This window comes from Synchiropus splendidus, chromosome 8 (assembly GCF_027744825.2).
Source record: "Synchiropus splendidus isolate RoL2022-P1 chromosome 8, RoL_Sspl_1.0, whole genome shotgun sequence".
Taxonomy (NCBI): Eukaryota; Metazoa; Chordata; class Actinopteri; order Syngnathiformes; family Callionymidae; genus Synchiropus; species Synchiropus splendidus.
The window spans coordinates 23062250-23077384 of record NC_071341.1 but is presented as its reverse complement, the minus strand read 5'-3'; the positions used below and the strand labels follow the sequence as shown (position 1 = coordinate 23077384).

Genomic DNA, 15135 nt, shown 5'->3' with positions numbered 1-15135 from the left:
CTATGATGAGCCTCATAGCTGTGAGCCCATGGTTTACACATACAAATAGTTACACTGATGCTAACACAGGTCGAAAATAGTAGCATGTTGGTATATGTGTCCTGGGTCCACTGGTGGGCTGATGAGGCCTCGTGAAACAGTGTCCTCATTTTCAGAGCTCAGTAGGCGGTGCTCTGAGTTGAAAAATGATTTGATGGTTCACTAAAATGGTTGTTTAAAGCCAAAGGTTTTAGAGTAGACAGTGCCATCTTGTGGCCTCTGATAGTGAGAACAATGTTTCATGAAGCCTCATCAGCCCATCACGAGCTCGGTCATTATTTATCAAGCGTCAGCAAAGAATGGTTAGATTAAAACAAATATGGACAAAGTTAAAGAAGATGCAGAAGATTTTGTTTTTAATTAATCCACTGGTCACATACTGTACATCCCTTTCAAAAGAGGACAAAGAAGTAAGTTCCTTTAATAACATACTCCAGAAATAAATAAGAAATAACTAGGTAGAATACAGGTGTGTCATCTATCCGCATCATCTACATTTGTTTAACAAAACACTAAACACAAAAATGTCCTTCTGCATCATCTGAAGATGTTGAGACGAAGTGGGATGTGATGTTCTGCATTGATATTGATGTTCAGTCACCAGAGCGCAGCGGCACAACAGTAATTGATACAGGCTTTTTCTTAGGTTGTGATGGCAGAAAATATTAGTTCGTATTTGCAAGATTTTGCAGTGGCATAATGATAAAATGATATGATACTTTCACGAAAAACCTGAGTTAAATACATCAACATAAGATCAACTAATGGGGTCCGTGGATGCTGTGTGCAATGAGGAGGACAGGTGTGATCATGGACGATATCCAAGTTTAAGGGGGTGAAGCCTGACCTTCGGTGGTGACCTCAGGTTGTAACTGTGATGGACAGAATATCATTCTATTGATATAGTAAGTCATTTACAGCACGGTGGTTCATATATTCTGTTGGAGAAAACGTAACAAAAGACATTTAATTAGTCTCACAGGAGTTCTGGTATTTTCCGATTTCTTTCAGATCACAGTAATTGTTAATCATTTGTATGCTCAGGTCTTGTAATGCCATGTGGTTTTGTTCCATATTAATTTCTTGATTCAACCAGAAGTGGATTTCAGGTAATTTTTAATGAAAAGTGATGACGTTTATCTTGTTTTCTTTCTGGATGTATTAGCGATACATCAGGATGCAGTTTGGGTCACTTTGGAGACGTCCTTCGTCACACAATAATCATACTGTCGTAATAATTGTACAATATTACAATATACAATACAATATACAATATAATAAAATACAATATACAGTATTACAATAGTAATACTGTGTCGAGCGATGAATTTAAAAACAATAATCTGAGGTAGAAAAATGTAAATGTCTTCCTTTCACCTACACTTCTGCTCTAAAACAGCTCTGATTTAATAATTTCCTCAGTCCTAAATGACTGTTTAGTTTGTTAACTGTCCACTTATCTCGGCTCATTTATCTTAACTTTTCCTGAAATTCTTCCTTTCTTCCTCTCTCGTCTTCTTGCTTTACAATGGCTCTCAGCACTCCGCTTGTCCTGGAGATTTCCTAACATTGTTCTCCACTTCGCTGCACTCCACACTTCATGTCAGGGCCGCGGCGTTTCCTGACCCGTCTCAGCCTGTGCCCGCACCCATTCATCTTAAAGCCACCTGGCATCGATTCCCCATGCTGTGTGGCTCAGAGGCCTCCTCCCTCAGTCGTCGTGGTGCTGCGGGGAAGCTGCTGGCCTAATTAAAGGAAAACAAACTCCACGCTTTCCTCTTGCTGGTTGCAAAACACAGCTTATTAAGAGTAAAAGTCAAACTTCGTGATTCATTAAGAAGAGGAAGCCTGAGCGTGCTGGACAGATCAGTGAGACTCATGAGCAGTGGAGAGATGAAACCAGGGGGGAAATGGGTGTGGATGTGTGTGTCGGAATTAATTTGAAAGTGTGGGTGGCAGAAGTTTCCTAAAAACCGCGGTTATGATGCTCAACGAAACAAAACTATTGGTATAGAACAAATCTTTTTTGTCTCTCATCTTAATATTTGATTCAACTGATGGTCCCGGATGTGATGTGCTTTTCTCTCTCTCTAATAAAATCAGTGTTGTGTGCTAGACACTGAATGAAGCAATTTGTTGTTGAAAGATTTCAGGAATTCTTCGCAAAAGAGTTTCTATTATTGATTCATATTCACATAATTGAAGAAAGAGCTGCACACAAAGACAGCAGACACCGCTTTAGGGTTTGAAGTTGATGTTTTTAGAGAGATCAGATAAGTGATAGAAGAGGAGGCGAATCATTTGTCTTCAGCAGCTTAATATGTTTTGGCGTGGTGCAGTACCAGTGGCTGACTAAAGAATACTGGGATGCTCTTTAACGAAATATTTGGAATCACGTTGTCACCGTGATCTTCACTTGAGATGAAAATTCATTTTGGTCCCCTGGTGCTCTGCCTCCGTTTGCCAACCCGCAAACTGCAGCATACACCTCGGATTAACTTGTTTACTACTTTCTTTACTCACATGAACAAAACCAAGTCATGTTCGTTATCTCTAGTTTGTATGCTAGAAGATGTTTCCAAGCATTAGTGAAGTGTGTGTTGGTGAGTGTGTATTGGCAGGTAACTTGTGATACTTGTGTGTGTGGGATCAACCATATCGGCTGCCCACAGCATCTCTTACGTCCGCACCCACATTTTAAAGAAGTTTAAGAATTACTCCTAAATATAGAGGAACCTGGTGTGAAAACCTCTCCATACGCACATGGAAGTGCTCATGTCTGTCTCCGTTTATGTTCACTGGCGTGCATGTTTACACATGTCACCAGCCTTCAGGAATAACAAAGTGCTGTTCGTATCCTTCACTGTGCCAGCTTGCTCTGTTGGTACAGTATGTTACAGTGTGTGTAGGTGGGTGTGTGTGTGTGTGCTGGTCCTCTCTTCTCCAGCACTCCTCAGTGTTATGTTTTCCTTTGCCTCTAATGAGTTCTAAGTGGCCAATACTTTCTTCTGCAGGAAACTCATGTCAAACTAATTAACTTTTAATGAGAGGAAACCCACTGATTAGAGTGTTTTTCTTGGCAAACGAGGCTATTAATTCTGTTGGTTTGAGCAGCAGGGCTGAGATGCTGGGCGAGAAGAAGGCCTCTGTACAGCAGCGCACACACACACACACACACAGTGGAAATCCTCAGTCTGTTTGACCAGCTGGCGGAGTAAAGCTCAAGCCATGTTCGTCTACATTTTTTTTCATTTTACATTGCCCACAGGCAAACAGGAGAGTCCCTCATGCACTACCCAATACTGCTCTCTGGTGGTGAATTGGAATCGTCTCAACTCTTTCAAATCTCCATGTTAAAAGTCTTGTGTTTTAAGAGACACTAACTCGTTCGTAGAACCTCAGAAAACACTTGTTTTATGTTTGGGTTGGCACAAACTCAGCTTCTTCTTCTTCATTTCCTGTCAGGGTCACCATTGCAAGTCCTCCACATTAACCAGTTTAGAGCATCCTTCCTAGTCGCCCTCTTGTCTTCCTGTCCTCATGTATCACATCAGATTTAGTGGTTTTCCCTGACTTCTTTCTCCTGGTGTCACCAACATTCTTCATCGCTCCACTGTCTCTCATTCCCATGTATCCAAACAATATGATTTTGGCCTCCCAAACAAACGTAGTCTCCAACGTAGCCGTCTGCTGCACCTCAGCATCTCTGACTCAAGCCGCATCTAAAAATGATTCCTTCTCTTTCTACTGCCTCCCCTGTCACCTGTTCTCCCCGTCTCATTCGTTCTAAAGTAAATATTGCAGATGCAGTTGTGCGCAACCATCTCCATTAAGAGAGTCAGAAATTCAACTCAAAATGTTTAGCACGTAAACAACAAAACTTCTGTGAAAATGATTTAAACTGGATAAAGCAACAAAATGAAGCTCATGTATACATTATTTGAAAGAATAGAGAAGTGAGCACACAATTATACAACAGATCATAACAACCTCCTCCACATCACTGCTAAGGTACAGTAGCTTTACACTGTCTGCTGAGAATCAAATTAGAGATGTTCCCGATTTAACTGCGAAAAATCCTTATACTGATGGAATTGTGCCTGGAAAAGTTAACTCTGATTCACAGCACAAAATATTATGAAGGAAATGACCGGAAATGTTCCCACAAAAAAAAAAAAAAAAAAAAAAAATTAAATCCAACAAATGTAACTGTAGTTTTGTTCTGTTCTGTAGTTAAATCAATCATTAAATTGATTTAAAGATGAAAAAAATATTGTGAAATAAAGATAGATACAGAATAAAATGACAAATATAATTGCTGGCATCAGTTCTGCCAAAACATAGATTCACACTAACCTGGATGACTACCTTCCCATGTCATATTCAGTCGTGGAAATGAATGAAATATTAATCTCTTTGAACGTTCAGTTGTCAGTGGCTCCCTGGATGGGACGGCGTATGTTCAAATCAGACTCTTCTGGATCCACACTGCCACTCATTTGACACAGAGATATTAGGCAGAACGTTTCAATGACAGACACTTAACATGCTTGATATCAGAGGGTCTTTGTGCGTGCGCTTCACTGGGATCAGCCTCTTTGACTTGTATTTTAACATCAGAGCAGTAGATTATTACAAAGTCCTAACATCTTATTATTGCAGGATTTAGATCCAGTGGGAGCACGAAACTGTGCTCTTCCTTTCCCTGGAATCCCGTGTGAGCAGGTTTGATCTGCCGAATGGAGCGGGCCTCGCAGAACCCGTTTCATCTTTCAATTACTGTCAGGGTTTGAAGTATTGGCGTTTTACCTTCATCCGCCACAATATGGCTCAAGTTTGTTGAAGTGCGTGCACAAAACAGGGTTTCCAATAGAAAGAGCAGCAGGCCCAGCAGCTGGTGCTGTTTCAAAGCCTGCCCATGCCCTTAAAGATGAAATCCATTTTGTTTCAAGTTCCGCACCCGGCCTGCATGATGAGAGCTCGAGGGGTGAGGAGTGAGAGAGGGCAGCAGAGGGAGAGTGAGGGAGAGCGAGAGAGAGAGAGAGAAGTCTGTTTGATTTGTCAGAAGTTCTTTAATTTAATCTACAGCTGTCAGGATGCTGGGGATCCAGACTTCATCAGGGCCTTTTATCTGACTGATTCCACCCCAGGCACACAAACAACACACTAACACACACACAATGGTGAACACCAATCATTTATTAAAGAACAAGAAAATGCTCCAAACTTACTGAAGTGTTCACAGAGGTCAGTGAGTCAATACTGGATTGGTTGTGACGTTTCTCGTGTTTGCTCGACTTTGTAAAACTTTCAAGTAGAAACAGGTGGAAAGATCGAGAGCGAGATGTTAAAGAAGAACAGCTACAGAAGTCAGAGCAGCATTATGAACTTAACTCACTTCCAATATGCTTCTGCACTTGTCTGAAAAAGTGTAACGAAACAAGCCTTCAGAACACTAGACCTCATGCTAGCATGCTTCTTAAGCTAACTCTCATTTCTCCTGCGATGTCTGTGACCTGTCATGAGTTGACGAGGCTTCATGAAACAGTGTCCTTATATAAAAATGAGGTGAGGTGTCATTGAAATGTCTGTTCAAATCTACAGATTTTTGAGCAGAGAGTGCCACCTACTGGCCTCAGAAAATGGGGACACTGTTTCTTGAAGCCTCATCAGCCCATCACTACTGTCTTCTGTATGATGCTTGGCTGAACAACTATTTCATTCAGACCAATCATCATTTCGCAACCAAGAGCGCCATCTAGTGGCCTCCAAAAATCAGGGCTCGGTTCATCAATCTTGCAACACTGTTTCGTGATACCTTGTCTATCCATCACTTTCAGTGACCTCATGATCATCTTGATCAGGGAAATCTCTGTCATGGATTGTCAAACTAGAAAACATCATCGGCACTAAAATATGTTTAATAGATGTAATAAGTGCAAATAAATCAGACGGTGTTCCAGTAAGTTTATTCCCAACTTCCTCTCGCTTTTCTCTCGCTTTTTTTAATATCTGCATTTTCCCCTCTGTTTAGCCTTCTCTCTGTGGCCGTATATCCAACATCAGCTTGTCCTTTCCTGGCAGAATTTCCTAACCTGAGACCATCTCTCAAGCACTTTCACTTCTGTTGCTTCTCATCCAAACTACATCTTAAAGTATCACCCACCCACACTTCCCCACAGCGGGACTGAGCTGCAGATGGACAAGCACTTTCCATGTTCACTTGGCGGGAGGAAATTAGAATTAGGTGCTGGGGCAGAGCCCAGTCAGCAGGAATGTGATAGTCTTTCACTCCCTCAAGGCCTTAGATCGAATTTTTGTGTTTGCTGTCCTTATAATAGGGTCCAACTGAGCAACCTGTGGACGCTTGAGAGTGTTATCTTGTTATTGAATCGAAGGTCCTGACAAGAAAAATGAGCTTCTTGAAGCTGCACTGTGTCCAACTCACAGCCTGGAGAGAGTCTCCCCTCTCTCCATGTGCATGCTTCACTTCCACCTCTCACTTAACCTTCACTGTCAGCCACACTGAACAGGGATCAGATGAGGAATCACAGCGCGTCCATAAATGTCTGGCTGATGCGTCTCCAAATGAATGTATCATTTACAAGCGGCTTGCACTTCATTTTGGACCACTTTACTTTTCTCCAGCGGCTGAAATCTTTTGCCTCTGGTTGCTTTTTTTTTTAAGAAAGACTTCCTCGATTTGGCCGACGTGTTTCTTTGAGGTCATTTCTCAGGTCACCAAGCTCGCATGAGAATCTCCTGAGCATTTCATGGAGCAAATACACATCACTGCTTTTAATCATTCACCAAAAAAATGGCTCACGTTGATCCCAGCAACTTCGCTCCTGTTGCTTGCTGTGGTTTGATCAATTAAAGCTGAAAATGAAACAGTTCATTTTAGTCTTTCAAATGACTATTTGGTTAGACTGTAAATTAGGAAACATGTATTACCATAAATAAATGACTCATTCTGGTATGTATTACCCACAAATTAGCCTGTAATTAATAAATCTAAACTACTGATAAGCATCTTGTTAAAAATGACTATATTTTACCCTAGAATCGACCCTGGAAGTTTAAACAACAACTACTGATTATTAACTGTTAATAAGCCAGTAATTAAGTTATCAATAGTTAATATATGCTCCCTAATCTAAAGTGATTGTTTTGATTTTTTAATGTTCTTCTCCAGTTTTGCATCCTGAATAAAATAGCATTTTCATAATTCCTTTGTGTGTGTTTATGTTCTTTATAAAAGCAGTAATTGCCAGGAAGAAGGCAGAAATCATTGTTTATCATTCTATGGAGGAAATAATCCTAATATTGTGTCCATTTGTTGTTTGCTTTAATGAGAACATTAGAGACTAAAAGCTGCGTAATGACTTTACCTGAGTGGCTTTCCTTTCATTTTATATGGAGTCATTTGCCCAAACGCCCTCATTTCTGAAGCAGCTGCATAGTTTGAAACGTGTGGCAGGGCTCGATCAAAGTCGTAGTTGATTTTCCAATATCTGTCTAGACTTTAGTGATGATGTTGATGTGAATGAAATGAAAACTTAATATGCAACTGAATGAGTTTGCCTCAGTTAATTACAAGTCGCAGGCATATGCTGTGTGACAGCGCCACACAGAGGAAAGACTTGGTATTGATGGATTCTATTGAAAGGTTCTTGCATTTGAAGTTTTTGTTTTTGTTTTTTTCAAATGTAATTGCAGTGTGGAAATATCACCTCCAACTTGCCTTCACGCTGGATGTGTCCAGAAATTATATGCCAGATTAGTCACCTCAAGACATGTGGTCCCTTAGTGTGTTTTTATAATAACATGCACATTTCATCACAATAATGATTGTATCTCACCTTCATCGAGACAATAATCACAGACAGTCTGACAACATAATATTATTGATAACAGTCAAGTTAGGGCCATGGACAGCTCTCTGTTCTTGCTGTCTGACATTGTGATTCAATTTGAATGTAGAACAATAGTAATAGTAATTGCGTAATTATTTCAGAAAATAATACAAATACTGTGCAGTAGTACTGTGTTTTTACCCCGTTTGTATCGTAGGTTATGTATCATATGCTTCATCTATTCTTTATAACAAAACATATAAACATTACAGCAAGTATTCTGTTAAATAATATTGAAACTGCTTTAGTTGCAGCATTTCAGATGAAGGAAACTGGTGCACCTGGCTCCTTTCGGAATTGAGTCTGTCCTCTCTGTGTTTGAGTGGCTTTCTGGAACAGACCAGACAGACCACAAACATATGGAGGTTATTTATTTGTTTTTTTAATTAGGTTGAGAATGTACAGCATATATGTGTCTCTAATCTAATATGAAGACATCAACCCAAGTTTTTACACCCGCTGTCTTTTAGGGTCACTAGCCTACTTTGACCACTGGATGTCGCTATAGGCTAATACTTTCCATCTTTCAAATGTACAGTATGTGACCTGCTGCATTAAAAGTCACGTTTTTAGCATTCGTAAATGGATTATTATCGCCTATTCAGTGAGAGTTGTACGTTTTTAATCAGACAAAAGTGGAGTAAATCCTACAGTTCCACATCAAACAAAGTTCTTGTTTGCGTATGCAAATATCTTAAAGTAGGATTGCTTTATGTTCGATGAAATACACATTTTTAAACAAACAATGCATGAAGATACTTTTATATGTGAGGGGTTACAAGTGGTGAGGTCTCAGGATGAAAGGGCAACAAGGTTGGTTGTGTGTATTTCATTTATTTCATTTCCAAAGTTATTTGAAATATAGTGAAAGAAAGTAGAAACAATGCACAATAATTGTATGATATTTATGCGTTGGGATCCTCATGACTTTAAAGTTTGGCTTTAAAGTCTCATCTTCAATCCTCATCTATCTCAGACTTTGAAATCTCCCTCTAATCACAACAACTCATATAAAGTCCAGAATTGTCATTACATGTCACTTATCTTTTGATCGGACAATTGAGTTGGTTCACTGTTATCAGAACAACATAAGGACGCATCATAATTTCAGAGTATGAGAAAGAAATAGTGCTTCTGCAACATGGGGGTAAGACAAATGATGGCATTGTCAACTGCTCTTACAAAAAACTGACAAAAACAGAACTCAATATAGGACGTACAGTATATATAACATATGACAATAATATATTGTCATGGTATTTCAGAGATGACATTTAGATAAATATACATAAATAAACATACATTAATAGTACGTTCTACTATCCGACTACAAGATAATGCCATATATGGATGCAATTACAGTCTTGGCAGTACAATATCACAACAGTGATCCGTTATTATTGACTATGTCACCTGTTAAATGGCAGTGGGCGAAGAAGTACATACGTTATCTCCGTAGTGCGATTGCTGGCCTTTATCTGTCTGTTAGCCAAACAACTCTAGAACGGATGACAGATTCAGGATATGTATCTTCTTCGTTTACTGCATGCGTGGTGCGAGCGAGTTCCGACACGCTGCTGCCATCTGCTGTCGATTTGAATCGGATCTGATTCTCATTATAAACGAGGTCAATGATGTTCAAAATGCCCCAAAATATATGCCATTATAAGTATGCGCTGAATACAAAAGACTGCAGTGGGTGAAAATCACAGCAGGTCTGCGGTTTTAGAGCTTTCTGAGGGATTTTCCAGATAAATTCATTCTGAAAATGAGCCACCCATGAACGTCTTTTAAGGCGTAATTTTGCTGTGAAATGTAGAACATTTTCGCATTTTCAACTTGAATGAAAAAATGTGGTTTACGTTTGTAAAGTCGGCCACAACATAGCGTGTTACAAATAAAAGCACTTCCTGTTCTAAAATGAAGGAGAAAGGTCTTACTGTGAAGGCCTCGGACGGAAGTGAGATATGACTAGCTGCCGTGGCGTCAATGCCAAATGCGCGTGCGCGCGACTGTGTGTAAAGCGTGTGCGAGAGTGTGTCCGTGGACGTGTGTGTGTGTGTGTGTAAACACCGCTCTTGTCGTCTGATGAGAGGGAGCGAAGCAACGGGTCCCACACAGCAAGCACCGCCGGCGCCGCGCAGATGCGGAGATGGCAGCTGAATCCACCCGGAGATTCACCAAAAACCTGCTGAAACCGGGGACCGCGGCGGAGATACGGCAGACGGCTTGCAACGCAGTCAGACACTCGGCAGCGACGGTGAGTACCTGGCGGCTTAAAAATGGAGGTTGGGAAGGCATCACCACCTGTGGGCTTTCACAGCTGTATCTGCTCCAGAAGCGGGTCCGGTTGGGTTTCTCGGTCCACTGCGCCCCAGCATTGACATTCATGTTGCATCTTTCCATGCAGCGGGGAGCATCAGTGCAGCAGTGCTCCTCTGTCTATCGATCCCGCAGTCAGACACACACCACCGTCAGTTGCGCGCTCACGTTTGTCGTCATGTTCTCAGTGCAAAGAAGCGTTCATGGTGGCTGAAATGAATGATAGTAAAACAGTAGGATGCGGCATCACACATCTGTCCAGCTGCGCACGCACAGACGCAGCAGAAAAACGGAGGGACGGCTCTTAAAACAGCAACTGTGACTAGTAGCACTTGGTTTTTGCCTAAAATGTGCCTTATTTAGTGGGCTTCTCCTCTCGAAGGTGCTGTGGTGGGTGTGTCGCCTCTGTAATGGTTGAAGGATTGACGTGTTGGGTAAAAGAGGAGGGGCAATTCGGGGGGAAACACCCCCCCGTGCAACATTAAATTAAAAAATAAGCAGTTTGATTTGCACATGGCTTGGTTCCTATTCATTAGGCTGTGCAGCCTGTGGAGATTAGCACAGAGAAAGGTCAGCGGCGTCTCCTCCTCATCCTCCTCATCCTCCTCACTCTGCTGTGCTGTTAGTGTGTCAGTGGGACACGGAAGCACAGGATTGATTTGAATATGGAGGGAAAATGTGATATTACATCAAACGGAGGATACAGAGGAAAACAAGCATTGAATTGGGCTTGCTATTTGTGTCGTGGGCCGAAACTGGAAATTGATGTTGGCACGGTCTGCAAGGTCGGAGTGATGGTTTTATTGTGTCACCTAAGTGGGCCAAAGTGGGGTCGTATTGATTCCTTAATTGGTTGATCTGCAGTATTATACCCCTGTTGCTTTGAAAGGCACAAAGATAAATGTCTATTTCATGCTGTTATTTATGACAGTGTGGGTTTTTTTGGAACGTCAGAGCGAGTGCAAGTGTTGCAGGTGCTTGCTCCAAAGTGAAATTGCACCACTGAGCCTCCTGTGGCTGATGTGTGATTTTGTGTGGAGATGTCAACCACCTGCAAACGGTGCAGTAGCACTCTTCATAGTGCTCTCGATGGAAGCTACGTGTTTTGTTGTTGGGTGACCATCTTACTCATATCAGCAGCACATTTGAGCCACAGTATAAATATACATAGGAGTTGCACAAGTCATTCTGACACAAATGTGTTGCGTACATGCTGAGCTTATTTCACACGTGGTTTGCAGACTGGAACACGCCTTTCACAGAATGTGCAATTCACAGAACAGTTTTGAAATTAAATAATTCTGTCTTCATATTTTTGGATATACTTCTGTCAATGTAGTAGTAGCAGATGATAATAATAGCACATCTTAGAGCATTGAAAAGGAGCAGAGAGAAGCAAAAGTCAGATTATGTCTGCCCCTTTTTGCTGTTTTTCCTTTCCCAGACAGACCGTCAGCTTCAGGTATTTCTTAATGACATCCATTTTAATTTCCAGAGTAAACTTAAGTGAGGATTGCTTGATAAATTAAGAGCAGAAATGATGATGACTTTGACCGTCACTCTACCTCGCTGCCCATTATATGACGAAGGTTTTAGAACATGTGACTCTCAGTCAATGCTCCTCATTCCTTTGGCAACGCGTCGGTGGATATTAACCTCCTCTGGGGGGTTGGCAGATTTTATCTGCATCATCCAGGAATCAAACTTTCAGTTTAACGGGGAATAAAATGGCTGCCATTACCTTCATTTCCAGTAACTTACTGGAAATGAAGGCACCTACTGATGCATAATGTGGGCAACATAGCTCAAACTGGAGAAGCAGATCTACTCCAAGTCTGTGTGGATTGACGGTTGGGAAAAATGTCTCTTAGTTTCTTAGATGGACAAGAACTAAGTTGTTGAATAGACAGCTTATATTTCAGCAGAGACAAGTACGTCGTGATTGATTATTATAACTTTGATTAACAAATGAGCCGATCCCTCCTGTGCTAGTCACAAGTTGAGATTGCGGCTGAGGGACAGGCAGTCTTGAGTCCACCCAGTTATGTGAGCGCATCATGTGATTACCTTTGTTCAGTTGTTCAAGTGCTGTTGTGCTCATCGTTGGTAGCGGTGTGTGTACGAGCTTGTGTGCAAAGCTCCTGCTAACCGGCTGCGTAAACGTCAGCTGGTGCTGTCTGCATCTATAGACATATTTTGTTTGGTCTGAATGTGTTAATGCGTGGCTTTTGTTATTGAAAGAAACCAGGTCAGCGGAATCAGCCCCTATGGCATGACAGTCAGCGAAGCGTGAGCCTCTCCGTCACTCACTGACCCCGGCTCTCTTGTTGTAGTTTCCCTCATTCATTCAGTGTCCACCCCTCGACTGCCACGTCCCCCTCTTTTCTTTTTCCCTTCCTGTTGTATGTATTATTGAAAATGCTAAAATGCACTTAAATTGAGCTCAGCTGATAGAAGCTCATAAAGTAGAAAATATGCTTGGTTTAACATGCAGTTCCTTGTAGTCTTCATAACTTCAAGTTCAAATTGAAGTTGCGTCCAGGCCAGAATAATATTAATGGAGTGGCGTACATGATAGTCTGTGAGTTCTGCATTCATATCTCAGCTGAGCTAAATTTGTACTTCTGATCATGGGTTTGCTTTCTCATTTTCTCTAAACTGCTGTGCTTCTGCACCAGTTGGATTCTTTTTTTAATTAATTGTTGACATTTCTAATGTTGAAATGAAGTGGTGAATTAACTTGACGTTTCTGTGGCTAGCGGTTGCCTCTTCTGAGGTCTGGAAGGTGTGGGAGTACAAATTTGAGAAACATCTAGAAGGCGGCAGCACTTTTGGGGTAACATGAACAAAAATGTTAATATTAGTGTAATATAATGTACTGTACTAAATGCGAGTCAGCAAGATCTGCTCTGCCAAGTCATTTTATGATGCTTATTGTCCAGTTGCAAATGCTTAAGTTCACTGACTAGCTTTCCCACAAAGCCTCCCACAAGTGTTCAACAGGTTGTTTACTTGTACTACTATAAGTTCATCCCTCCTTCCTGACACCAAAGTGACTACTGAACAGTGTGGTGTAATAATTATTTAACACGGTGAACCTCAGCCAATGAGCAAGTGCTGAGTTGAAAGCCCTGTCCAAAATCCCTTTTCATTTGTGAAAAATTGTCGAATATGTATTTGTTTAAACATGTCTCCAGAAAAGGCTGGGCAATATGGCGAAAATATGTCAGGATTTAGTTATTTGTTGTTTTAAATAACTGTTTCGATTTCATTACAAGTCTTTTGCATGGTTTTATTCAAGTTTGGGGAGTTTCCACTCGAAACTTTAACATTCTTTGCCTCAGCTTCGTAACAATGATTCTTTATCTCTTCACACCTTGGAGCTTATTTATTTGGTTCTGCATTTTGTTTAGCTAACTTCTAAACCACAGAGCAAACTTTGATAGTCGACGATCATTTCGCTCACGGAACACTAGTGTGCTGTGGCACATCGGTTGAAATACACTGATCAGTCAGAATTACAGTGGGCTTCTTGCTTAATGTGAAACACTTTTGATGGAAATTGCGTACTATTGCAGGTAACTTCAAACTGGCCAGTAGCTGGCCTTCACTTCATTTTTCAACGGGATTCAAATTGTGCTTATACTTGACAAATTGAATCTGAGACATACTGTTGCCAGAGTACTGTCTTTCGCTTACAGAGGGAAATTTCATCCTCATTCCATCGATTTATGATACAGAAGTGGACACATCCAGGGGCTGATGAAGTGATGGAGCATGTCATCACTCAGGATTGCAATGTTTTGTATTGTTATTTGAGGCTTGTGTTGAAATTTCCTGGCTTCTTTGTAACATTGTTTCTCCTCATTCCTCCCTCTCCCACGTTTGCAGCAGTCATGTATTGTAATCGCTGGCCTGTTCCTCCTGTGAAAAGCGTCTTCTGAATGTGTGTCAAGGCGGCTGGGGACAGTCATTTGTTGGTACCGGGGAGCCAGGGAATGCCATTGTGAATGTGTTTGGAGCTTGTGGTCGTCGGAGGACATGCTGTCAGTCTGACTCTGTTCTCTGCTCATGACACGCGGTGCCTGCGGTGAAGTCGACATGACTGCTGACTCGCCTTTTTGTCTGGCGTGCATGTGTTTGAAAATGTGTGCACACTGATGTTACTGACGATGTTGTTTGTTATCAAACGCAGCTGTGCTTTGCACGTTTTTACATTATCTGCAAAATGATGTCCGTCATAGCATCAGAAAGGATGAATCTATCTCCCTGCAAGTGTGTCTCTGTTTCCATGGCAACAGGGAAAGGTCAATTAGGATGGAATTTTTACAGGAAGCAGCGCTATCACTCCTTTTCCCGTCTTCTATATCTTATTCATCTCTTGCTCTTCCGTTCAACTGTTCCCACTGGCTAACATGAGATGTTCATTAAGTGAGGCTACTTTAGAACCAGTTTGTGATCTGGCTTTTTAATTTTCATTTCAAAATTCCAAATAACTGTAGTATTATTCGTGTTTCCTCTCTGTATGGACTGATACGAATGGGTCAGTGCTATTGCCAATTATTATGCTTGGTTAGTGTGTAAGAGAATGGGCCAGGTCATTAAAGTAAATATATGCTAATGTCTATAATTTGTAGTCTATGTAAGCTGTGTCATTGGTTGGTGACCTGTCTTGGGCGACCCCCTCCAGCCGTCCTTTGTAGATGGGATATGAGCTGAGGCAACTTGTCCTTGGAATACCAACCATGACTTCATTTCATTTGAGAACCTTATTATGTTTCCTCTTTAAACTCTGGGATTGTAATGCAGAGCACTAATGCATCTCATGGCAATTTCACATCTACATGTATGTGCATGT

At 41.3% G+C, this 15135-nt stretch overlaps 1 protein-coding gene across 3 annotated transcripts in view; it reads left to right on the top strand.

The window, feature by feature from the left end:
* Window positions 1-8250: 8250 nt before the first annotated feature.
* dock10 (dedicator of cytokinesis 10) overlaps window positions 8251-15135 on the top strand; it is a 46616-nt gene continuing 39731 nt past the window's right edge. For 2 of the 3 annotated variants that reach the window (XM_053872114.1, XM_053872112.1), the window contains exons 1-2: window positions 8252-9102; window positions 10051-10215. In XM_053872114.1, the coding sequence (XP_053728089.1) occupies window positions 9097-9102; window positions 10051-10215 (171 nt within the window). In that variant the 5' untranslated portion in view covers window positions 8252-9096. Of the gene's footprint in view, window positions 9103-10050; window positions 10216-15135 lie in introns of all 3 variants that reach the window. The other variant, XM_053872110.1, reaches the window with a different exon arrangement.